This window comes from Catharus ustulatus, chromosome W, assembly GCF_009819885.2.
Source record: "Catharus ustulatus isolate bCatUst1 chromosome W, bCatUst1.pri.v2, whole genome shotgun sequence".
Classification (NCBI taxonomy): Eukaryota; Metazoa; Chordata; class Aves; order Passeriformes; family Turdidae; genus Catharus; species Catharus ustulatus.
The window spans coordinates 6,007,166-6,033,026 of record NC_046261.2 but is presented as its reverse complement, the minus strand read 5'-3'; the positions used below and the strand labels follow the sequence as shown (position 1 = coordinate 6,033,026).

Sequence of the window (25,861 nt, the reverse complement as noted above, 5' to 3'; positions counted from 1 at the left end):
GAATGAAGAAAAAGAATTACAGTAATTTCACGATTACAAGCCACACTGACTATAAGCTGCATCTCCAGGTGTCGGCAACATTTCGTTCTTTGTCCATACATAAGCCGCACCTGATTATAAGCCGCTCTGTCGTTCGAAACGAGGACCCGCGTGCAACAAAGTTGTCAATTAGTAACAGAATCGTGGGATCACGGGGTTTACTGGCTCGGCTCGGGCCGTGCCAGCTCAGCCCGCTTGGGGCTGCCGACTGGGCCAGGTGGCCCAGCTCGGCGCTGCCGCTCAGCAGGGCCGCTCGGGACCGGCCACCCCTGCCACCAGGCTCGCTTGCCCCCGCCCACTGCCTGCACCGCCGCCTCCGCGTTTGCTCGCCCTGACCCAACTCTGCTGGCCCCTGTGCCGCCAGGCTCCCCCGCGCCGCCGGCCCTGGTTCTGTTGGGCTTCCCCGCACTGCCGGGCTTTCCTGTGCCACCGGCCCTGGTTCTGCCAGGCTTCCCTGCGCTGTTGGGCTGTCCCGCGCCACCAGGCTTCCCCGTACTGCTGGCCCCGGTTCTGCCGAGCTTCCCCCTGCTGCCGAACTTCCCCCGCGCCGCCGGGCTTCCCCCGTGCCACTGGGCTCCCCTGCGCTGCTGGCCCCAGTTCTGCCGGGCTTCCCCGCACTGCCGGGTGGCCCCCTGCTGCCGGGCTTCCCTGCACTGCTGGCCCTGGTACTTCCGGGCTTCCCCCATGCCGCCGGGTGGCCCGGCGCTGCTGGCCCCGCCTCTGCCAGGGCCGACCAGGCTCCCACTTGGCTTGGGGCTGCCACGGGGTCTCACTTCCAGGTTGGCAACTTTTAGAACATTGTTCATATATTAGCTGCTCCTCATTACAAGCCGTACTTCCGGGTATGGACCAAAACTTTAGTCAAAATGGTGCGGTTTATAATCGTGAAATTACTGTACATGGATGCTGCTGTGATCTGGTATGGCATTTCCTATGTTTCTTTCCCTGGTCACCACTGGTCATGTGTTTCTTAGCTACAGCAAGCTCTCACAAAGATTTCAAAAGTCTATTGAAGTGCTAAAAAAATCCCTTTAGAGGTTCAATTAATTAGTTTTGCACAATGCTTACTTAAAGCCTGTATAAAAGGAACAGTCTTTGCACTTGAAGAGTTTCTTCCCTCCGTGCTTGTCACAGTAATGACGTCGAATGCTCTGTATGTAACCCGAGGAGAATTCACAAAATTCACAGTTAAGGATAGCTTCGGTTTTTTCCACTCCTGCAGCACTCCTAGAAGGTGGCAGTCGACTGATGTTATTGTTCCTGGCCAGAGCTGCAGACTGGTAATGGTTCAACTGTTGCTGAACATCAGGAGGTTCTGAGTATGAAGAGTCTATAAAGAAAGAGAGAAGTCGTCATTCCAGGTGGATCAATGAAATTTAAAAAGATTCCAGGCTTGCTCCAGCAGGCAGCCTTCAGACGATATAAGAGGATTACCATTTCTTCATCTAAACTGATCTGTATTCTATCATGTAAAAGGTAGTCAGTTGAGATTACAGTAATTTCACGACTATAAGGCGCACCGGAGTATAAGGTGCACCTCCGGCAGTTGACAAATTTCCGAACTTTGTTCATATATAAGGCACACCGGAATATAAAGTCCACGATGTTTTTTGCAGCTAGGATCCGCGCGCAACAAAGTAACCAGTTAGTAACGATCGTGCCAGCCGTGCTGTCTTGGGTTACAATATAGGATGTGATCAAAGTTGTGACCAGGTGGGGCAGTGATCCTTATCTCTGTGGGAGATACTCTGCTAATGGGCCATCCATTGAAACCAGTAAGGCATTGTTCTTTATCTTTCCACCCCCCATCCTTCCTCCAGGGAGTTATCTTCTGCTAATGGCCCATTGAGTCCCACTGTGTGACTGATAAAATTACTTTATCCCATTGAGAGTTGCTCCAGACATGGGGGAGAGCCCAGCCTTTCCTACCTAGATAAAAACTGAAATTCTGGGACACCAAGTCGCCCTCTTTTCCCTGGACTCCAGAGGAAAACCAGACTTTTTTCTATATCATCACTGGACCTTTGGAGGGAGGCTGCACCCTTCTACAAGACCACTGCTTCAACTGAACCACATCTGTCACTGCAGGAGGACTGTAGCCACCATTTAATCGGACTGCTACCAACATCCTGAATGACGAGTGTCACCCTGACAGGGTATCAGGTTATGCTCTGACTTTGTGTCTTAGTTTGGAGGACAGGTGTCTGCTAAGAAAGGCAGGAGCCTCTCTTTGAAATGGAGAATGTAAACCCCCTGCCTCCAAATTATTATAATTTTGAAATCAAACAGCTCTCAGGCAAAGATATGGGAATTAGGAATAACAGTTCTTTACTAAGGAAATTAAAATAGAAATACAGTACTACAAAGAAACAAACTACAAACCCTGACAAAGTCAGAGTACAACCTGACACCCCGTCAGGCAGGGTGTTGGTAGCAGTTTGATTAAATAGTGGCTGCAGTCTTCTTGCAGTGACAGATATGGTTTAGTTGAAGCAGTGGTCTTGTAGAAGGTGCAGTTTCCTTCCAGAGGTCTAGTAGTGATGTGGAGAAATCTCATTTTTTTCTAGAGTCCAGTAGAGAAAGAGCTACTCGGTCCTAGAATTTCAGTTTTTATCTAGGTAAGAAAGGCTTGGCCCTCCCCCCTGGCTGGAGCAATTCTCAATGGGATGAAGTAATTTTATCAGTCACACAGTGGGACTCAATGGGCCATTAGTAGAAGATAACTCCCTGGAGGAAGGATGGGGGGGTGGAAAGATAAAGAACAATGCCTTACTGGTTTCAATGGATGGCCCATTAGCAGAGTATCTCCCACAGAGATGAAGATCACTGCCCCACCTAGTCACAACAGATAGTGATAGAATAGATACTTTGATCACATCCTGTATTGTAACCTAAGACCCTTTGTCAGTGTTTGAGGGTTGTTTCTTCGTAGTACTGTATTTCTATCTTAATTTTCCTAGTAAAGAACTGTTATTCCTAATTCCCATATCGTTGCCTGAGAGCCCCTTAATTTCAAAATTATAATAATTTTGAGGGAAGGGTTTTACATTCTCCATTTCAAAGAGAGGCCCCTGCCTTTCTTAGCAGACACCTGTCTTTCAAACCAGGACACGTGCCAAGCCCCACTGAGCCCCGTGGCCCCACGCAGTTCGGCTCGCAGCTCGCACTTCCGTGTCGGTAAATTTCTGAACTTTGTCCATATATAAGGCACTCTGGAGTATAAGGCGCACTTTCGGGTTCAGACCAAAATTTTAGTCAAAAGGGTGCGCCTTATAGTTGCGAAATTACTGTAGGTGTTTTAAATCTCATCTGGAGAGGGACAAATATATGAGAGTAACCTATTAAAGACAGAAAGAAAAAGTAAATGGATACATTTTTCCCTCCCCCTTATTCAACCCAACAGAACACCATTTTAATGATATTTTAAAAAACCCCACAGACTAGATGGTATGTTTCAGCACACAAACTGAAAACTAGAATACTTTATTTTAAAAAAGGGAAGAGAGTCTTGGATGCTTCCCAATACACTGATTTGAATGTGGAAGTTAGGAATTCAGCTACTTTGTCCTATATAATCCACAACTTCCCATGAATGGTACAAATGAAAGCAAAGCACAGATGAACTTCAGTGTGACAGTCCTGAAAAGGAAAACAAAATGTGATTTAAAAAAAAAAAGGATATAACGCATACCAACCATATCCTGATTTTGATACATTTTTAAAGTATAATTCCCTGAGACAGTGTATGTATGGATTCTTTAAAACACATGCTTGTTGGAAATTTATACCATCCATTATAAACAATTAGTAAAGAGAAATAAAAGACAACCACGCCTGTACAGCTGTATAGCACCCAGTGTGTGGACTTCATGTGTCTACAAGAGAGTAAAGTGGTTGTTTTATTTTCTCACTACCATATAGTTATATATGCTTTAGAATTAAAAAACAAACCAACAGCAACAACAAAAAGTACCAAAGAAAACTAAAACACAGAGAGGAAAATGTCTCCAGGTTCCCCAGCTTCATTTTCAGGTTTACAGCAGAGACATGAAAGCGTCTTCTAAAATGATTCAATTTTTTTTTTTATTCTTCTGAGTCACACGAACAGGGACTGGATCAGAATATATTTATACTTTCTTATTACAGTAAATTCACGAATACAAGCCACACTGAGTATAAGTCGCATCTCTGGGTGTTGGCAAATATTTCGTTCTTTGTCCATAAATAAGCCGCACCTGAATATAAACCGCTCTGTCGTTCGCAGCGAGGACCCGCGTGCAACAAAGTTGCCAAATAGTAACAGAACGGCGGCAGGGCGGGGTTTAATGGCTCAGCTAAGGCTGTGCAGGCTCGGCCCGCTAGGGGCTGCTGACGGGGCCAGGAAGCACAGCCTGGCGCTGCCGCTCGGCGGGACCACTGGGGGCCAGCCGCTGCTGCCACTGGGCTCAGTCACCACGGCCCGGCGCTGCCCTGTGGTGGCAGGCAGGGACGGAGCCCCCCCCGCTCCCGCGGTGGCGGCAGCGGGCGGGGACGGAGCCCCCCGCTGCCTCCCCAAGCCGCGGCAGTGGCGGCCCGGGTCCCCCGCCGCCTCCCAGAGCCGCGGCAGTGGCAGCCCGGGTCCCCCGCCGCCTCCCAGAGCCGCGGCAGGGGCGGCCCGGGTCCCCCGTCGCCTCCCCAAGCCGCGGCAGTGGTGGCCCGGGTCCCCTGCCGCCCTCCCTGAGCCGCGGCAGTGGCGGCCCGGGTCCCCCGCCGCCTCCCCGAGCCGCGGCAGTGACGGCCCGGGTCCCCCCTCTCCTCCCCGAGCCGCGGCAATGGCGGCGCGGGGCCCCCCCGTCTCTCCCCCGGGCTGTGGTAGGGAGCTCTCCCGCCTCTCTCCCCGCCCCCCGTGCTGCCTGCAGGGAGCCAGGCTCCACCCGCGGTGCAACAGAGTAGCAATTTGTAACAATCGCAAAATGCCGACTTTGCAGCAGCTCGGCTCGGCACTCTGGCTGGCACTTCTGTGGTTGTAAATGTCAGAAAATTATTCACATATTAGCCGCTCCTGAGTATTAGCCGCATTTCCGGTTTAGGAGCAAAATCTTAGTCAAATTGGTGCGGCTTGTATTCGTAAAATTACTGTACTTCTACAGCAGGTTTGCTCACAGTGAGTTCTAACAGCTGCTTCTAGCCTGCCATGAGGCAAATAAAAGCAACTGTGGGAAAGGAAAAAAATCACACTTCACACCAAAATTTTATCCAATAAAAGAAGTACACAGATCTTCTGCTTAAACATACTTAAGAAATTCACATGCAGTCAGTGGTGACTGGAGAGGCAATTTATATGTGTAGGTGGTATATACACCTCTGAAGGGAATGCAAGGCTGTGGGCAACCCATGCCGGAGCAGGCACACAAGGCAAAACCATTACACATATCACGTCAGCCTTCTACACCATCCATTTCTTTACTAGAGGAGTTTTGACAGACTGAGTGTAACTTGTGAAAATAAAGGAAGAGGAGACTGGGTAAGGGAGAGGATAGGTGTTTATGCATTTGTACAATTGCCATCTTTTTTCCTTAATGCCCAAATCAGTGGTGGGAGGTTTGTACTGGCTGGCAATCTGAGAAACAATGCTCACTTTTTAAAATTTTAAAGGTTTCACAGAATTCACAGAATTCACAGAATTCACAGAATGACTAGGCTGGAAAAGAACTTCAAGATCATCAATTCCAACCCATGCCCTAACATCTCAACTAGACCATGGCATCAAGTGCCACATCCAGTCTTTTTTTAAACACATCCAGGGATGGTGACTCCACCACCTCCCTGGGCAGACCATTCCAGTACTTTATCACTCTTTCCGTGAAAAACATTTTCCTAATATCCAACCTGTATCTCCCCTGGCGCAGTTTGAGAGTGTGTCCTCTCGTTCTGTCAGTTGCTGCCTGGTGAAAGAGACCAACCCTCACCTGGCTACAACCACCTTTCAGGAAATTGTAGAGAGTGATAAGGTCACCTCTGAGTCTCCTTTTCTCCAGGCTAAACAACCCCAGCTCCCTCAGACGTTCCTCATAGGACTTGTGTTCCAAACCCCTCACCAGCCTTGTTGCCCTCCTCTGGATGTGCTCAAGCGTCTCAATTTCCTTCCTAAACTGAGGGGCCCAGATTTGGATACAGTATTCAACGTGCGGCCTCACCAATGCCAAGTATAGGGGAAGAATGACCTCCCTGGTCCTGCTGGCCACGCTATTCCTGATACAGGTCAAGATGCTGTTGGCCTTCTTGGCTGCCAGGGCACACTTCTGGCTCATGTTCAGTTGGCTGTCGACCAGTACCCCCAGGTCCCTTTCCACCTGGTCACTGCCCAGCCACACTATCCCCAGCCTATAATGTTGCAGGGGGTTATTGTGGCCAAAATGCAGGACTCGGCACTTGGACTTATTAAACTTCATCTTATTGGACTCTGCCCATCCACCCAACCATTCCAAGTCTCTCTGCAGAGCCGTCCTACCTTCCAATAGATCAACACATGCTCCCAGTTTAGTGTCGTCTGCAAATTTACTAATGAAAGACTCAATGCCCTCATCCATGTCATCAATAAAAATACTGAACAGAACCGGCCCCAGCACCCACCCCTGAGGAACACCACTGGTGACTGATCCCCAGCTGGATGCAGCACCGTTCACCACCACTCTCTGGGCCTGGCCATCCAGGCAGTTCTTAACCCAGCAAAGAGTGCTCCTGTCCAAGCCGTGGGCTACCAGCTTTTTCAGGAGTATGCTGTGGAAGACAGTGTCAAAGGCCTTGCTGAAGTCCAAATAGACAACATCCACAGCCTTTCCCACATCCACAAGGTGGGTCATCTGGTCATAAAAGGAGACCAGGTTGGTCAAACACAACTTACCCCTCCTAAACCCATGCTGGTTGGGTCTGATACCCTGGCCATCCTGTAAGTGCTGCATGATGACACTCAATAAAAACTGTTCCATAACCTTACCAGGTACTGAGGTCAGGCTAGCTGGCCTGTAATTTCCAGGATCCTCTTTCCTACCCTTTTTGTGCATGGGTGTCACACTGGTCAGCTTCCAGTCATCTGGAACCTCTCCAGTGAGCCAGGACTGATAGTAAATGATGGAGAGCGGCTTCACGAGCCCATCTGCCAGCTCCCTCATCACCCTGGGATGGATCCCATCTGGGCCCATCGATTTATGATTATCCAAACGGCTCAGTAGTTCTCTGACTGCCTCCTCCTGAATAATAGGGGAACCATTCTGGTCCCTGACACCATCTACCAGCCCAAGAGGACAGTTGTCCTGAGGACAAGCTATTTTCCCACTAAAGAGTGAGGCAAAGAAGGCGTTAAGCACTTTCACCTTCTCCCCATCTGCAGTCACTAAATTCCCTCCCACATCCAGTAGAGAACAAATGTTGGTCTTACCCTTCCTTTTGCTGTTAATATATTTGTAAAAACATTTTTTATTATCCTTCACAGAAGTTGCCAAATTAAGTTCTAACTGAGCTTTGGCCTCTAATTTCTTTTCTACATGTCCTAGTAACCCCTCCTTCCAAAGATGATACATCCTCTTTTTATTCCTCAGTTCCTTCAAAACCTCATTGCCCATGTGAGCTGGACATTTGCCTTGTCAACTCATCTTTAGGCACACAGGGACAGCCTGTTCCTGTGCCCTCAAGATCTCTGTTTTGATGCATGCCCACCTTTCCTGGACTCCTTTGTTTTTAAGGGCTGCTTCCCACGGAACTCTCCAAATAAATCTCCTAAATAGGCCAAAGTCTGCCCTCTGGAAGTCCAGCGTAAAAGTCTTATTGCTGTTCCTCCTCATTTCACCAAATATCGAGAACTCTATAATTTCATGATCACTATGCCCCAAGTGGCCTCCAACCACCACATCTCTCACCAGCCCATCTCTCTTTGCAAACAGGTCTAACATAGTCCCTCCCCTGCTGGGCTCACTCACCAGCTGCGACAAAAAGTTATCCTCCACACATGCTAAAAACTTCCTGAACTGCCTCTTTTCTTCTGTATTAAGCTCCCAGCAGATGTCTGGTAGGTTAAAGTCACCTACAAGTACAAGGGCTGGGGATCCTGAAACATTCTCTGGCTGCTTATAGAATCAGTTGTCCACCTCTTCTTCCTGGTTGGGTGGTCTATAACAGACTCTCAGCAGGATGTCAGCCTTGTTGGCCTTCCCCTTAATTCTTACCCATAGTCATTCAACTTAATCGTCATTAGTTTCAATACCCATGGCTTCAAAAGTCTCCCTAATAGAAAGGGCCACCCCTCTGCCTCTCCTCCCTTTCCTTTCTCTTCTGAAGATCTTGTAACCATCCAGTGCAGCACTCCAGCTATGTGAGTTGTCCCACCACGTTTCTGTGATGGTGACTACATCATAGCTTTGCTGTTGTACCATGGCTTCCAGCTCTTCTTGTTTGCTACCCATGCTGCGTGCATTAGTATACATGCACTTCAGCTGGGCTACTGATTTCACTCCTACCTCAGGCTTACTCCCCTTGGGCCTGCTTCCAGGGAGCCCAGCAGCATCCCCTTCCCCCTTCAAACCTAGTTTAAAGCCCTCTCAATGAGTTCTGCCAGTTCATGAGCTAAAATCCTTCTGCCCTTAACAGAGAGATGGAGCCCATCCAGCTCCAGCAGGCCAGGTGCCATAAAAGTTGTCCCATGATCAAAGAACCCAAAATTCTGCTGATGACACCAACCCTTAAGCCACTTGATAATGTGGGCTCTCTTATTCCTTTCATCATTTGTCTCTGCCACCAAAGGGACTGAGCAGAACACTATCTGTGTTCCTGCCCTATCAACCACTAGACCCAGTGCCCTGAAGTCCCTTTTAATTGCCCTGATGCTCTTCTTTTCAGTCTCATCACTGCCAGCCTGGAGTATCAGCAGTGGGTAATAATCAGAGGACTGAATCAGCCCAGGGAGTCTCTCAGTAATATCCCGTACCTGGGCCCCAGGGAGGCAGCAGACCTCCCTGTGGGATGGGTCCGGTCAACATATGGGGCCCTCTGCTCCCCTCAGAAGGGAGTCAACTTCTACAACTACCCTTCTTTTTTCTTTTTAATACTAGAAGTAGTGATCTGTCTGACAGAAGAAGTGTAATTGGGAGGCTCACTGGGCAGATAATTTTCTTCTACATCATCTGGCTCACCCTCTAATCCAGAGCCTCATACTTATTCGTAAGTGGCACCTGGGTACGTGATGGGGGTTGGGAGGAGTTTTCATTACCTCCCTGAATAGGAACCCATTCCCACTCCTCTCCATCCATCAGGTGTCCTCCTATTACCTGATGGTGGGAAGCATGGGAGTCCTCTGACTCCTGGCAGACTTTCCTCAAGGATGGAAGGGCAGAACTCCACCAATCTATTTCCCTTTCACTTTCCCTAATACTCCTTAGTCTTTCTACTTCCTCCTTAAGCTTGGCCACCAGCAAAAGGAGATCATTCACCTGTTCATGCTGCAGGCAGGCATCTTTTGCAATGCCCCCTGGTGCCATTGATAAGCTCAAACACTCTGCACAGGAAGGGGTCTGGACAGACACATCCTTTTTGGAGGGTTTTATTTGGCTACATACACTTTCACTAACTGCAGCTTTTGATCATGTAAAAACCATTACTAACAAAAAACCCCAAAATCAACTTATCAATAAAATCACAACAAACAACAAACTAAAAACATTCAAGTTTTATATAATGGAATCTTAGAATCACAGGATCATTAAGGTTGAAAAAGTCCTCTAAGATCATCAAATCAAACCATTCCCCCAGCACTGCCACGTCCACCACTAAACCATGTCCCCAAGCACCACATCTACACATTTTCTAAATCCCTCCAAGGACAGGGACTCCACCACCTCCCTGGACAGCTTATGCCAGGGATGGACAATTCTCAGCTGTTCCTCATCAGACTTGTGCTCCATACCCTTCACCAATTTAATTGCCCTTCTCTAGACACCCTCCACCCCCTCAATGTCTTTCTTGCTGTGAGGGGACGAGAACTGACCCCAGGATTGGAGGTTCCTCAGCAGTACCCAGTACCGAGGAGCAATCACCGTCCTAGTCCTTCTGTCCACACTATTTCTGATACAAGCCAGGATGTCATTGGCCTCTTGCCCACCTGGGTAAACCTAGGCTCATGTGCAACTGCTGTCACCAGCACCCCCTGATGCTGTTTTGGTGTTTACCTTTTTTACATTTATATATTATCTGTAGTATTTACATATATATTAGTAGCTTATTACTGTACCTTAGCATCAATATTTTCCTAGGCAGAAAGACAAAACAAATTCCGGGACCCCTATGGTATATTGGTTCTCCTTAGAAACCAAGGTTAAAATCAGCCCTTCAAGACATTTTTGTAAACAGGGCCTGGACCTTATTTGAAGGGAGGAGAAATTAGAAGGTTCTAGAACTGGGAGAATTACTTCACCAGGTGGGTTGCTAATTGGGGGCTCTTTTCAGATATGCTAATTTGCAGAATCTATAAAATTGTTACACGTGTCACGCAGTGGGTGCATCTTTGGCATTTTCAACCTAACAAGCTGTGCACCTGAGGATCCTTATATAAAGGTAACCCTTTTTATCACTCTAACTGTATCTGACTCATATTTTTAGGACCAGAGAAAAAGGCATCACCCCCAGGTCCTTTCCAGCCACTCTGTCCTCAGCCTGGAGCTGCAGGGCGCTGTTGTGACCAAAGTGCAGAATCTGGCAGTTGGTCTTGTTGAACCTCTTACAATTGGCCTCAGCCCATCAATCCGACCTGTCCAGATCCCTCTGCACTCTTCCTGCCCTCCAGCACATCAAAACTCATGCCCAGCTTAGTGTTGTCTGTGAACTCACTAAAGGTGCATTTGATCCCCTTGTCCAGATCATCAATAAAGATAATAAGCAGGACTGGTCCCAGTTCTGAGCCCTGGGGAACCTCACTAGTGACCAGCCCCGGATGGATGTGGCACCATTCCCCACCACTGTCTGGGCCCAGCCATTCAGCCAGTTTTTTACCCAGAAAAGAGTGAACCCTTTCCTAAACTCATGCTGGCTGGGCTTGATTCCCTGGTTCTGTAGGTGCCACATGATGGCACTCAGAATGGTCTACTCCATAGCCTTTACCAGCACCAAGGTCAGGATAAACTGGCCTGTAGTTTCCTGGATCCTCCTTCCAACCCTTCTTGTAGATGGGTGTTATGTTGGCCAACCTTCAGTCTTCTAGGACTTCCCCAGCTAATCAAGACTGGTGCTAAATGATGGAGTGTGGCTTGGTGAGCTCTTCCGACAGCTTCCTCAGTATCCTCGGGTGGATCCCATCTGGCCCTATAGACTTGTGCATGTTTAAGTGGAGCAGCAGGTGACTGTTTCATCCTGGATTAGGGGGGGAATACATTCTGCTCCTCATCTCTGTCTTCAAGCTCAGGGGCCTGGGTACCTTGAGGACAACTGGTCTGACTATTAAAGAGTGAGGCAGAGGAGGCATTCCACAGCTGGTATTCTATTTTTTCCTTGAGTTCCAGCCAAAGCTCTCTGATCAGCCAGGACAGCCTTCTTCCCCACCAGCTCATCTTTCAGCACATGCTGAGTAGAGGGGAAGAATGACCTCCCTGCTCCTGCTGGCCATACTATTCCTGAATTGGAATAGTCCTCTAAGATCATTGATTCCAACCATTAAGCCAGCACCACTGCATTCACCACTAAACAATGTCCACAAGTGCCACATCCACACGCCCTTTGAACATTTACAGGGATGGTGATTCCATCACCACCCTTGGCAGCCTGTTCCAATACTTGACGTTCCTTTCAGGGAAGAAATCATTCCTAATATCTAATCTAAACCTTCCTCAGCACAGCTTAAGGTCATTTCCTCTCATCCTATCCCTTGTTCCCTGGGAGCAGAGCCTGACCCCCACCTGGCTGCACCCTCCTGTCAGGGAGTTATGGAGAACCAGAAGGTCCCCGCTGAACCTCCTTTTCTCCAGGTTGAGTCCCTCTAGCTCCCTCAGCTGCTGCTTGTGCTGCAGACCCCTCCTCAACTCTATTCCCTTCTCTGGACACACTCCAGCCCCTTAATGTCTTTCTTATTGTGAGGGGCCTAAAACTGCCCCAGGATTCTCATTCGTAGCAGAAGCAATAAAACTCCATAACCTAAATACAAGGCAAAACTTAAAAATAAGTCATCTGTCTGTATTTCAAACATCAGGATCTGTGTACACACTCATTTCCATAAAATGCCATAAAATAGAAAGTTGTCTAGCTATTCCCTCTACTTTTTGCACTTAATCTTGTGGCTTCACTAAACTTCTCTGATAACAAGATAAAGAAGTGTTTTTTAGAAATACAAATGGAATTAGATGCTCTCTTTCTCACTGAATTTTAATGGGAGCTCTGCCATTTAAAATTTCCTATGTTATAAATCTTTGCTGAAAAGGGAGGTCAGCTTGACTTATTCCAAAGGACAACTATTGGCAGTATAAGTTGGCAAAGAATAAACTGGTGAGATTCAACTGTAGGTCAAGTATTAGAACACCACCTTTATTCTTGCTTTTCATACAACTTTGGATTTTTTTTAATTGCTGCCTTAATTTTTTTAATAATAGCATTAATAATATTAAGTGGTATTTTAGACAGTTAAATTCTTGCTCTGAGGCACCTCTTACCATTAGAGTCCTCTACCTCTTCAGCAGAAGTGTGTTTCTGGGAGGTGCAGTAGCCAAGTGAGGCTGAGAGGTTGACAACACGGGGTCTTGGTAGTATCAGTGCTTTCCCATGCACTCTCAAGGAATGCTCTTTTAGCTGGCTGATTGTCATGGTGGAAAATGTGCAGGAAGAACATTTGTAGGCATGTTCACCTGGGTAAGCAAAATACAGGCAAGTCATCAGCTCACAAAAGAAACAAAATGGGATCCACATTCTTTTCCTGCTGAACTCAGCGGGAAAATTCCTATGACCTCCTTCACTGTAAGGTTTATTGCAAATAGAACAAACTATGTGCATCTCCCTGTTGAAACAGTCTGAAGTCTGCAGGTATGGATATCTGATTTGGGACCAAAGTCTTGTTTTCTGACAACTCTAGATCCTTGTTAAATAACTGATGCAAGAAAAGAAAGACCAGACTTGGCATGACTGTGTTGCATGGTATAAGAAGAGAAGTCTTGGGTGAAAAAAGAGCCGTTTGACTAGAGCATTTCCAAATTACTTTGGGAGGAAAGCAAGGGTGAAGTCCTCTGTGTTTTTCCATGTAACACATCCAGAGTCATTACTAAAGAAACCAGGAGACTATAAAATGTTAACTAAGATTCTCAAAAAAACAACACAAAATACTAAAAGCCTACAAACTCCCGGCACTTAATGTGAGGAGGATCCCATTTTCCTTGTATGAAACCTGCCTTCAGGTAGGAATGAGCTCCATAGAACTAGTAACTAAGTCAAAGTTGGTTTACTACAAGAAGTGGACATGGCAATACCAAGAGCAGTAAATATTTATAGGGCTATAGGAAAACATATTATAGAAAAATATTAAAAGAAGTGAAAGAAGAGAAATAAGGAACAACAGTGAATTTGGTTTCAAATACATTCCAAGTTATAAAGACTACAATAGGAAACAAATTTTCAAGATGACTTGTTTTGCATTAAGCATGGAAACACCTGAAAGAAAAAGTGAAATGTCCAATGTAAGTGATGGGATGTTATATGTATGCAAGTAATTATCCTGGAAGTGCTGCTTCCAGTTAAAAGGGCTATACTGACTACATGCAAGTTGTACATAAAACGACAAAACTAATACAGGAGTGACATATTCATGAACACTAATGGAAGGATAAGAACTCTGGTTGTGAAAGAGACAGAAAAATTTTTTCCATTTCTCAACAAATTTAACAAACAAGGTTCTAAAACAGAATGGTTTCAAACATCAGAAATTAAGGAAGAAAAGGAGAACAAGAGAAAAGAAGTATCACAGCCAGTCAAAAAGTACATAGAGATCAGCAATCATTCTACATGAAAATACCTCCCCCCAAAACACCTATGCTAATCACAGACAAAATATGGACTTAGAAACCCACATTGGTGTATCTGAAAAAGATCAGTCTGAAATGTTGAAACAAAATGTCACACGTTTTCTTTTCAAGTTACATTCTGCACCTGAATATTATTAACATAGAGGTAACATTAGTTAACAAAGTTAAAAAAAATGGTTTTCATAAAGCATATATGATGGACTGATTAATGTGAAATTGTTTATGGAAAAGTATGGGTGGAACGGGATTTTGTTGTAGTTTGATACAAAACCTATGGAGTTGTTTGATCCTGATTTGTGGAAGAAGGTGATGAGGATGGAGGGGCCAGTTTGTTAATGCAACTCCAGTGTTAGTGATATGTAAAACATGTGAAAAAATCATGATAAAGGTGTGAAAAAAAAGTGAGATAAAAATACATTGTGCATTTAGTCAGAAATTACAAGTGTTGTTAAGAAAGTTAGAGGAAGTGTAAAAGTAAGAAATTATGTCCTGCAAACATTCATCAAATAGTAACATGGTAAGAGTTCATGGACACATCATAACCAAATGGAAGACAAAGTGCATCAGTATTCAGATGATTCCCCATATACTTCAACTGTCTCATCTGGCAACCTCTGATGACCAAAACTAGGCCACAACATATTGTATGTTCAAGTCTTAGGTTGCAATTACCTCCGTGAACTGGAGATGCAGTCTGAAGAAGCCCCCTTCCAAAAATTGCCAAAACTGTCAGATGTTGTGATTACAAGAGTAAATGTTGATATATAGCCTATCAGATGTCTCATAAAAAGTAAGGTTTAAGGCTTAACCAAGGTATGGCCTTGATATAGGACCCAGAGGTGCAAAAGTGCAAGTTGTGCAAGGGATTTGGAGGAATAGATGATCCTGAAGCTAGAAATGAAGGATCTTACATATACCAGGTTGCTGCTTTCATGTGAGAAACACGATTTATAGATAATCTAGTAGGATAGATACTAGTACATTGAGAAGTGAGTGGAGTTTTTCCTTTAAGGGTATCTGGTCAAGGGCCTTCTTCAACACAAAAAAAAAGGTAATAAGAAAAGGAAGAAGCCATAGGCAAGAACATTCAGGGACACAAGCCTGGAGGAAAAATTATAAGGGAATCAGTGATGAAAACCAAGCCTGATCAATCACACTAAGAGTGTGAGAATGTTTATTCCAGCCCGGTTATCTGATCAGGGACATTGTCAATTGAGAAACCAAGGGGGAAAGGGGGAAACCAGAAACTAAAATATATGGAAACAGACCTGACAGAACAAACATGGAGACAATGACAAAGAAATACACCTGACCAGTCACACTAATTGATGAACTACCAAGAAACCACAGGCTCCGCTTACAGGAAGATCAACCTGGACTTTACAACTGGTAAGATTGAAAACCAGAAGGGATCCTGGATACTGGACTGGGAGGGGTGCAGGAATCCATAGAACTATGTAATTCATGAGATAACATACAGGTAGAAGGGGGAACAGGGAGGAACAAAAAGGGTGGTAGACAGAAAGGGGTATAAAAGGGACCAGACACATGTAAAGCAGGACCAGTCAGTATACTTTTCTGACAGCCTTGCATCTGATCATCAGAGTCTGTCCTGTCTTCTTATATCTCCTTCTTAAATTTTTTAACTATTGCTCTGTGTAATCTCACTCTGTCCTGCACACGTGTGTTGTAAGGACTAAGTACCAACTACTGATGAGATCTGTGTGAGTGGAATCTGGTGCCAGTTACTGGAGTCAGACTGGGGGTGTAGATGGCCCTGGCCTGTGCTGTCATATACTGTTGCGAGTAGCAGTCTTTAACCTCCAGTCACTAGGATGGGAACAGTGTGTATCTTGACAACCAGCTACTGGGAGGTACTGGTGTGAGTGAGGCAACCAAGAGGCTCTGTATCAGTTGCTGGAGTGGGTCACAGCCCATGTGACTGGTGCTAGGCTTCCCCAAACTGAGTGTGCATAGGGAGGGGTGGTGGTATATTTGCTAGCAAACTTCAAGCTGAACTAGCCACTGGTTCTAGTGGCTGGGCAGGAGGAAGTCCTGGACTGGAACTTCTGGAGGAGGCAGGTGCTTCTAACATCCCTTAACAACTCTAGTTATTATGCAAAAACACATTTTATAATAAATGGAATTTGACTGTTCCCCAAAAGATAATGGACATGAAGAGACATGACATGAAGACACCTGGATTTTTACAACTGCCAGGGCACTTTAAACAAATGTATGGGCACGATGCACATTCATAAAAATAAATTAAATAACAGACTATCTACGAGAGAGACAGAAACCCCCTTTAAACTAAGGAAAGTCACAGAAACACTGTATTACTGGAAGATTGGTGAAAAATATCCACAAGGTTATTATTCAATAGGATATATTGCTAAATAACTTACTGGAAACAAAACAGGTAAAAGAGAGACCCAGAGAGAGAGCTACAAAGAAGGAGAGAGTTCTGAAATCAGAGTAAGCAAGTATCTGACCAAGACACAGCAGGACCCCAATTTAGAGTAGACCTATGACACAGAGAGCACATCCTCTGAAAAAGTGTGCATGACTAAGAAACTGCAAAAGAGCATATGACTGGCCCAGAGAGAGACCAAACACAACCCAGAGAAAGAGACAGGAGAAAGAAAGAGCATGTGACCCAAAGAGGCAGCAAGTGCATGTGATCCAAAGAGAGAGTGTGTGGGCCCAAGAGAGAATATGGCACCGAGAAACGAGTATGACCAAGACAGACAGAAAGCAAGCATCCCCTAGAGAGAACATAAGCACAGCCCAGAGAGACAACCTGAAGAAAGATATAAAATGCATGCGACCCAGAGACAGACACAAAGAAAGTATGAGACAGAGACCCAGTGAGAGAGAATGTGGGTGAGAGGAAGAGAGAGGGGGTGTGTGACCCAGGCAGACAGAGCATGACCCAGAGAGGAAGTGACTGAGATGAGAATGCAACCAAAAGCATTACCCACAGACACTGAGACAGAGATAATGTTATGGGGGGGGGGGGGGTGGAAGGGGAGAGAGAGAGAGCGCATGATGGGTGGGAAGGGGCATGATCCAGAGAGAGAGAGCATGTGTGACCAACAAAGAACAACCTATAGAGAAAGAGCATGCTAGTCAGGGTGTGTGTAATTTAGGGAGCAGTATTGTGACCTAGAGAGAGCAACAGTCAGAAAGAGGAAGGGAGGGAAAGCATGTGAGCTGGAGGAGGGGGGACACCTATGACTCAGAACAAGTGACAGCTTGACCCAGAGAGAGAGTTGGCAGGTATAGTCCAGCAAGAGAATGGGTGTACCCCAGAGAGAGCGAGATCCTGAGTGAGAGGGAAAAATAAACCATTGCCTGGAGCAAGCAACTGCCTGTACATAGGGGGCAACTCAAAGACAGAATGAGTGTGCATGGTCCAGAAAAAGAGGAGTTGCTCAACCCAGAAAATGAGAGGGAGCAACTCACAAGGTAGGGGGGTCCAAAGGGAAAGAGAGCTTGACAGAGAGAACTTGTGTGACTGAGAGGGGTAGGGGATGATCGGCAATAAGGAAGAGGAACAGAGGGGGAGAACGAACCAAATGGAGGGAGAGTGTGCACAACATGGGTGGTAGTGTGCAGGGAGTGGAGGGGGCAACCAAGAGAGAAAGACAGACAGAGGTAAAACCAGAGAGAAAGAAAGGGGCAGGTGGACCTAGAATGAGACCCAGAGAGAAACAGGGTATCCAAGAGAGACACAGTGCACCAGAGAAATTGACCCTCTCATGAGCAAGAGGATGACCCAAATGAGAGGTATGTCAACCTATGGAGAGAGAGTAACCCACAGAGAGGGAGAAGTAGAGGAAGAAAGATTAAATGAGGGCAAGAGACATCAGCCAAGTGGGAGTGGGGGTATGGAGGATGAGGGAAGAGAGAAGGCAAGCAAAACAGGGGATGGGGAACAAAAGGGAGAGAGGTGGTAACCTGGAGGGAGAGAGATTAGGTGCTACAGAAGAAGAGAGATACCCATACGGGGAGAAGGAGGTGAACAAGAGGTAAATAAAGACCGACCTGAGGACATGAACCTAGAGAACCCAAGAGAGGTTGACCCACAGAGAAAGAGTGAGAGAGCAACCCAAAGGAGGTGGGTAGTGATGAAAAGAGAGGATGAACCATGGAAAGAGACACACAGAAAGAAGCAGAGAGAAGGAGAGCATGGACAGCAGAGACAGAAAGAGAGGTGGGGGGAGAAGGGAAGGAGTGTGAGTAAGAGAGGGTGGGAGTGGGGCAAAAAGTGAAGGAGGGGGCCAGAGAAGGAAAGAGTGCAGGTGCAAGAGGAGAAAACCCAGAGAGTGGTGCCTCAGGAGGGGTGCCAGTGTAGAGAGAAAGATACCCAAATGGTGTGAGAGACATTGACCTGTAGAGAGAGAGTGGTCAGCAGAGAGGAGAGGGTAAGAGATGAAGCAAGAATGAGACAGGTCAGCCGAGAATATGAGACAGACAGACTAAGGGTAAGGAGAGTCAAAAGGAATGGGTGTGATAGAAGTCAGTCTAGAGAGAGATACAGTCCACAGTTGACTCAAGGAGAAGGGGAGGGGAGGGGGGTAAGGGGAGCGATATACACAATCCAGAGAAAGAGAGCAAGAGGACAGTCCAAAGGAGGTGTCAGTAACCTATAGAGGGTAACTCACAGAGGGAATAAAAAAAGCATGACCCAGAAAAGGAAAAAAAGACAGTGGCAGGGGAGAGGGGAGGGAGAGCAAGAGTGCCAAAAATGGGAGAAGGGAGGGGGAAGAGGGACCCAAAGAGCAAGAGATCACACAGGTCCCAAAGAATGAGAGTTAAAGCTTATGACCCAGAAAGAGAGAGCATTTGACCCAGAGAGCAACAGTGCAATTTCTTTCAAGGGAGAGCACAAGCATAATATATGATTACAATATAATATCAGGCTTGGCCATTACAAGCTGTGGGACAACACACTCAGGTTAGAGGGACAGGGTGATAGCAAGGGCCCTCGGTATGTTGCACTGAGATGTGCTGAGTACACTGCAGCATCCAGCTGGGGGACTTCAACCACCCCGACTCCTGCTAGGAGAGCACCACGGCAAACTGTAGGCAATCCAGGAGATTCCTGGAATGAATGCATGGAGAATAACTTCTTGAGCCAGGTAATAGATGACCCTACCAGAGGGGATGCAGTGTTGGATGTGATGGTCACCAAACACAAATGAGCTAATCGGGGACATCAAGATTGGAGGCATCCTGGACTGCAGTGATTATGCACTGGTGGAGTTCACAGTACTGAGGAATATGGATCAGATGAACAGTAAAGTTGACCCTGGACTTTAGAAAAGCAAGCTTCCAGTTCTTCAGGGTGACAGTCAGTGGCATCCCCTGGGAAACTGCCCTCAGGAGCAAGGGAACAGAACAGAGCTGGCAGATCTTTAAGGAAGTCTTCCATAGAGCACAAGAGCCAGTGATCCTCAGGTGTAACAAGTCAGGAAAGGAAGACAAGCCCAGCATGGCTGAGTCAAGATCTGCTGGTCAAGCTAAATGGAAAGAAGGAAATCAATGGCAACATCTCTTCCCACACCTCTCAAGTGGGGAGACAGCAGGATGGGGACAAAGGGAGCAAAGCGCCTCCCACTGTAATTAAAGATCAGGTTCATGACCACCTGAGGAACCTAAATGTACATAAGTCTATGTGATCCAATGAGATGCATCCCAGATTCCTGAGGGAATTGGCCAATGTAGTTGCAAAGCCATATTCCATGATATTTGAAAAATCATGGCAGTCAGGTGGAGTCCCAGGTGACTGGAAAAAGGGAAACATTGTACCCATCTTTAAAAAGGGTAGAAAGGAGGACCCTGGGAACTACTGACTTGTCAGCCTCACCTCTGTGCCTGGGAAGATCATGGAACAGACCCTCCTAGAATGTGTGCTAAGGGAAAGCTAGCAACAGTAAATATATGACCACTACAGTGAGCATGCTAGATGGAGAAACCACAAGCAAGAGAAACCTAGTCTGACTTGGAGAGAAATGTAGAGCAGGTGACCCAGCACAAGAGAGTGCAGGAGGGAGCAACAAAGAAGGATGTCCCCCAAGAGAGTGCTACAGAGAGAGAGAGAGGGAGGGAGCATTCACAGCCACATATGAGATAGAGGGAGACCATAACCCAGAGATGAAGAGCAGACAATGGTCTGTGAGCCTCAAAGAGATTGTGACTGAGAGAAAGCGTGTGCCATCACATCCAAGAGAGGAACAGCATGCACAACCTAGAGAGGGATAGTGAGCACAACCATGCACAAGGTTGAGCAACAAGGAGCACATGACTGAGAGTGAGAGGAAGCAAACAAGCAGCAGCTTATGAGTGCAGCCACACATGAAGAGAGCAAGCACAATCATGAGAATGAGCAAGCAAGAGAGGATAATACATGACAGATACCACACACAACTGTATATAAGAGGTAGATTGCAACCTAGATAGAGAGGGGGGAATGTGACTACATCTGAAGGAGAGTGGGAAAGTGGGAGAGTGAGTGCAATTGCACAAAGTCTCATTGAGAGGGGACACACAAAAGTGAGAGGAGGCACATGATGGCACAAGAAGAGCTTGTGATCATGCAAGAGAATGTGGAGAGCACATGTGACTACCCACAAGGAAGAGAGAATGAGCATGACTGCATGTGAGATTGATCAAGAGGGAGTACACAAGAGCAAATATATGTGCCTGACAGCAAGAGAAAGGGACAAGAGAGGTCAGGGGAGAATGCAAGGAAGAAATTAGTTGACTTACCAGCATGAGCTTTGAGTATATGGGATTTCAAGTGGCTATTGTAAGAGGACTTGAATGGACAGAGCTTGCAACGGAATGGCTTATGGTGTCCATGATGAGTCTGCATATGGTGATCCAGACTGATCAAAAGACAGACAAAAGGAAACAAAATAGTAAATTATTTTAGCTATTCCTTCAGATGCAAGCCAAAAATCTAGTAACAAAAATAAATTTTAAATAAGAGCAGGTTAGGCTCAGCTTTCTCATGCTGGTTCTTTATATCCAACAAATCTTCTTATAGAAAAAAGTAGAATCTAATCTGAGGAAGAAAGAGATCTGTGATCAGTTTTATCACACAGAATGCAAACCACTTAAACTCAATATGGCAAAACTACTATCAATCAAATTCTACCAAACCCAGACTATCAAGAGAGTTACTTAGAGGATAAAGGCTATTTGAGTAAAAAAACAAACAAGAAAAAACCCAAACTGAACAATAAAAATACTTCTACAGGATTTTTCTGTGCAGTGTTTTTCTGAAAATATGTCCCCTTTTCCTAAGGTAAGGAAAATATTTTTCTAGCTCTACTGAAGAAATCTTCATTTCGTTACAACAGCAAAAGCAGATTAGACAGCCTACTCTGGGGGGAAGGTACCAGCAAGCTGTCTATAGTCAATGATTTTTAGGAGTAGGAGGTGACAGTTTCAGATGTAATGGACTGGGAGACCCTGCATGAACCTCAACAACAGAAGAAGGGGTGTGTTGTGGGCTGGTGAGGTTTAAAAGGCATTTAGAAGGTTTGGAGGCATGGCACCCCTGAGAGAATTGAGTCAGACAACGGGACTCATTTCAAGAACAGCCTCATAAACAGCTGGGCTAGGGAACATGGCATTGAGTGGGTGTAGCACATGCCCTACCATGCACCAGCAACTGGGAAGGTCAAACGGTGCAATGGCCTGCTTAAAACCACCTTGAAGGCACTTGGTGGGGGGACTTTAGAGAACCGGGAAAGTAATCTACCAAAGGCCACATGGTTAGTGAATACCCGAGGTTCCACTAATCGAGCAGGCCCTGCCCAATCTGGGCTCTTGGGAACACCAGATGGGGATAAGGTTCCAGTGGTACACATGAGAGGTATGCTAGGGAAGACTGTTTGGGTGAACTCTGCCTCCAGCAAAGACAATCCTGTCCGTGGGGTGCTTTTTGCTCAAGGACCAGGTTGTACCTGGTGGGTGATGCAAAAGGATGGAGAAACCCGATGCATACCCCAAGGAGACCTTGTTCTAGGGTGAACTATCTATGATACTGTGTCTGTAACTGCATGTATGTATGTAATTTAAAAGTTCTAATTTAATGTAGTATGTTAGCATGGAAAAAATTTGGGGTGGATAATGTTGTGGGCTGGCGAGGTTTAGAAGTTTTTCCCATTATTATGTTAAGCTAGCCAAGGTGGCTCCCCTATTACCCGTTAAGAGCTGAAGACAAAGGAATGGCTGGGCCAGCCCAATGGCTCCATTAGGGAAAGGTGTAGTCCTGCTTTTGTCCTTCAGCGAGTAGGAGGACACTCGTAGCTCGCCGGCGGAGGAGAGAGGTTGTTTCTTCTCCGTGTTTTCTTCCCCACTAGACTCGGACTGCAAAAGCTTCCTGCTTCTGAGAAACAACGCCGAGAACCCACGGAACACCCACGGTGAGCAAGTTCTTCCCTTCTCCCACCTGGGACGGCGCTGCCGCCTCGCTCCCCTGCTTCTGCAGCAGCCACGACTGAGAGGCTGCCTGCCCTGCTCCATCTCGACTGTGCGGACGAGGAGGAGCATCGGTGACTGGAAAAAGGGACTGAGACTGTTTCGTTCTGTTCTGTCACTGGGTTTTTTGTTCTCTTTCATATAGCTGATGCTGTTTTTGTTTGTCTAGTAAATATATCAGTAAAGAACTGTTATTCCCAACCCATATCTTTTTTGTCTGAGAGTTCCTGAATTTCCTTTTCCTGGCAATACTGTCCCATTAAACCAAGACAGATCTTGGCGCCCGGAACGTGGGGCTCGAAGTTAAGGAATAACAGTTCTTCAGTTGCCTGAGATTGTCTTTTTGTGTGCTAGCAATCTGTGGTCCAGCAACATGTGGTCCAGTTTAATCTGGTTTGGGCTGCACGTGTTCATACATGTATATCTCCCATTTGCAAACCCTTACATAAACATGGACCCTGTAACTAAGGCTACTGTGACTGTTATCCAACTTGCATTATGGGTTGATAAGGTGAGGAATTCATGGATTTTTAACTTCCTTTGGACGGCGGGTACATGTATTCAGGGATACCACACACTAACTGCATTTTTTTGGGATTACTTTAATAATGGCACCTACTGTGAGGGAATGACACAAGGGAAAATTTTCTCCCAACCCCTCACCCAAATTTTTGGGTCTACCCCACCAGTTTTTGAAGGGTTCAGATTTCCTCTGAATGCTAATGATATCGTACAGTGGCTGGTGTTACTGATAGTCTTGTCCTATTTAACATTAAGAGATAAGGGGGGATTGAGCTGGATAATAACTCTGATACCTACTTCAGGAAATAGGGATGGTGCTGCAGACATTGACCCTGCCCCAGAGACTCGGGATGTTGCCTCAGAGCCTGCCCCTGCCCCAGAGACTAGGGATGTTGCCCCAGAGCCTGACCCTGCCCCAGAGACTAGGGATGCTGCCCCAGAGCCTGACCCTGCCCCAGAGACTAGGGATGTTGCCACAGAGCCTGACCCTGCCCCAGAGACTAGGGATGCTGCCCCAGAGCCTGACCCTGCCCCACAGCCCACCTCAGAAAGAAACCACCCGGAGTGGGTGGAGGTTCTAGTGAAGCAGATGAGTGAGATGAGCCAGATGATGAAGGAGTACCTCTCCCCAGCTGGTGAGAAGCCCTGCCATAAAGGGGGAGAATCCAGTGATGCTGTAGTGGAACCCATAGGTGTTACATCTGCCCAGGGTCCAGCTGAATTGCAAGGGCACTCACAGTCAGCAGCAGTCGCCCCTGTAGAAACTAGGAAGTCTAAAATGAAAACAAGGCACCTAGACAAAGAGGACCAGAGAGGAGGGCCCTCACAACCAGCAGGGGAGCCAGAGGTTGCAATCATCACTGAGTCCCTGTCTTACGAAAATCTCCGAAATCTGGGGAAATATATTGCACGATGGGGTCGGGAGGCTTTGACAACTTGGTTACTTCAGGTCTGGGACCTTATGGGTACAGGTGTGCACTTGGATGGTACAGAGGCAAGGAATTTGGGATCCTTGTCCCAGGACTCAGGTGTGGACCAGATATTCGTAAGGGAGCCAGGCCCACTTCCCCTCTGGGAGCGGCTTTTAATGAGTGTAAGAGAGAGGTTTGTCAACAAAGAAAGAATGCAGGAATACCATAATAGAATGCATTGGAAAACCCTTGAGGAAGGAATTCAACAGTTGAGAGAGGTGGCGGTACTGGAGGTACTCTTTGGGAGGGATGGACAGCATGACAATGACCCTGACAAGGTCAGGTGCACAGGGCACATGCTGTGGAATCTGGCAAACCGAGGGCCATCTCAATACACCACCTTCATTGCAATGATTAATGCTGATGAACACCGAGAAACAGTGAGTTCTGTTGCTAACAAGCTTAGGGATTTTCACAGTATGATGAATGGCGTAGTTCAGGCCCAGGTTTCTTCCGTGGTCCAGGAGGTGAGGGGGATGAGGGAGGAGATGAAGGAGGTGAGGGGGATGAGAGGTGACATAAGTGAGATGAGGGAGGAGATCAGGAAGATCAAGGCAGCATCAGTGCGAGCCTCATACCCCAAGGTTACAGCCCAACGCCCCCCAGCTAGTGAAAGAGGGTACACCCCACGAGTTGACCTATGTTTTTTTCTGCGTGACCATGGGGAAGACATGGGAAAATGGGATGGGAAACGCACTTCTGTTTTGGTAGCACGGGTGCGTCAACTCAGGGAGGGAAATGCTAACCGAGGGAGTTACAATAAAGTGAAGGTAGCCTCAACTTCCCATGACCAAGGTGCTGGGCCTTACAGAAGGGAGGATGATCTGTCAGACCCACTTGAAGGAACCTCCACTATGTATGTTCAGGAAAGGAATAATATCCAGGGCTAGAGGGGCCCTGCCTCTAGCCAGGGAGAGGCAGAGGATAACAGAGTCTACTGGATGGTGTGGGTCCGATGGCCTGGCACATCAGAACCACAAGAATACAGGGTATTAGTTGATACTGGTTCACAATGCACCCTAATACCATCAGAACATGTGGGGGAAGAGCGTGTTTCCATTGTTGGGATGACGGGGGGATCACAGGAATTGACTTTGCTGGAAGCTGAGGTGAGCCTGACTGGGAAGGGGTGGCAGAAACATCTGATTGTAACTGGCCCAGAGGCTCCGCACATTCTAGGCATAGACTTTCTCAGGAGTGGCTATTACAAAGACCCAAAGGGATACAGATGGGCTTTTGGAATAGTTGCTGTAGCGGTAGAGGGCATTAAGCGATTGAACACCTTGCCTGGACTGTCAGAAAACCCATCTGCAGCAGGACTCCTGAAGGTGGAAGAGCAACGAGTGCAAATTGCCACCTCAACAGTGCACCGCCGGCAGTACCGGACGAATCGAGATGCCATGATCCCCATCCACAAGATGATTCGTGAGCTGGAGAGCCAAGGGGTGGTCAGCAAAACCCACTCACACTTCAACAGCCCCATCTGGCCCGTACGCAAGTCTGATGGAGAATGGAGATTGACTGTGGACTATTGTGCGTTGAACGAAGTGACTCCACCACTGAGCGCTGCCGTGCCGGACATGCTGGAACTCCAGTACGAACTGGAGTCCAAGGCAGCAAGGTGGTATGCCACCATTGACATTGCCAATGCATTTTTCTCCATTCCCCTGGCAGTAGAGTGCAGGCCTCAGTTTGCCTTTACATGGAGGGGCGTGCAGTACACGTGGAATCGTCTGCCCCAGGGGTGGAAACACAGCCCCACCATCTGTCATGGACTGATCCAGACTGCACTGGAAAAGGGTGAGGCTC

The 25,861-nt window shown here is 46.8% G+C and overlaps 1 protein-coding gene across 1 annotated transcript in view; it reads right to left on the bottom strand.

The window, feature by feature from the left end:
• Positions 1–25,861, bottom strand: part of LOC117005037 (zinc finger protein 462-like) — a 145,416-nt gene that overhangs the window by 95,365 nt on the left and 24,190 nt on the right. Inside the window, exons 7-9 of the mRNA XM_042780136.1 lie at positions 20,838–20,956; positions 12,702–12,893; positions 1,108–1,369 (exon numbers count right to left, since the gene is read on the bottom strand). Of these exons, the coding sequence (XP_042636070.1) occupies positions 1,108–1,369; positions 12,702–12,893; positions 20,838–20,956 (573 nt within the window). The remainder of the gene's footprint in view (positions 1–1,107; positions 1,370–12,701; positions 12,894–20,837; positions 20,957–25,861) is intronic.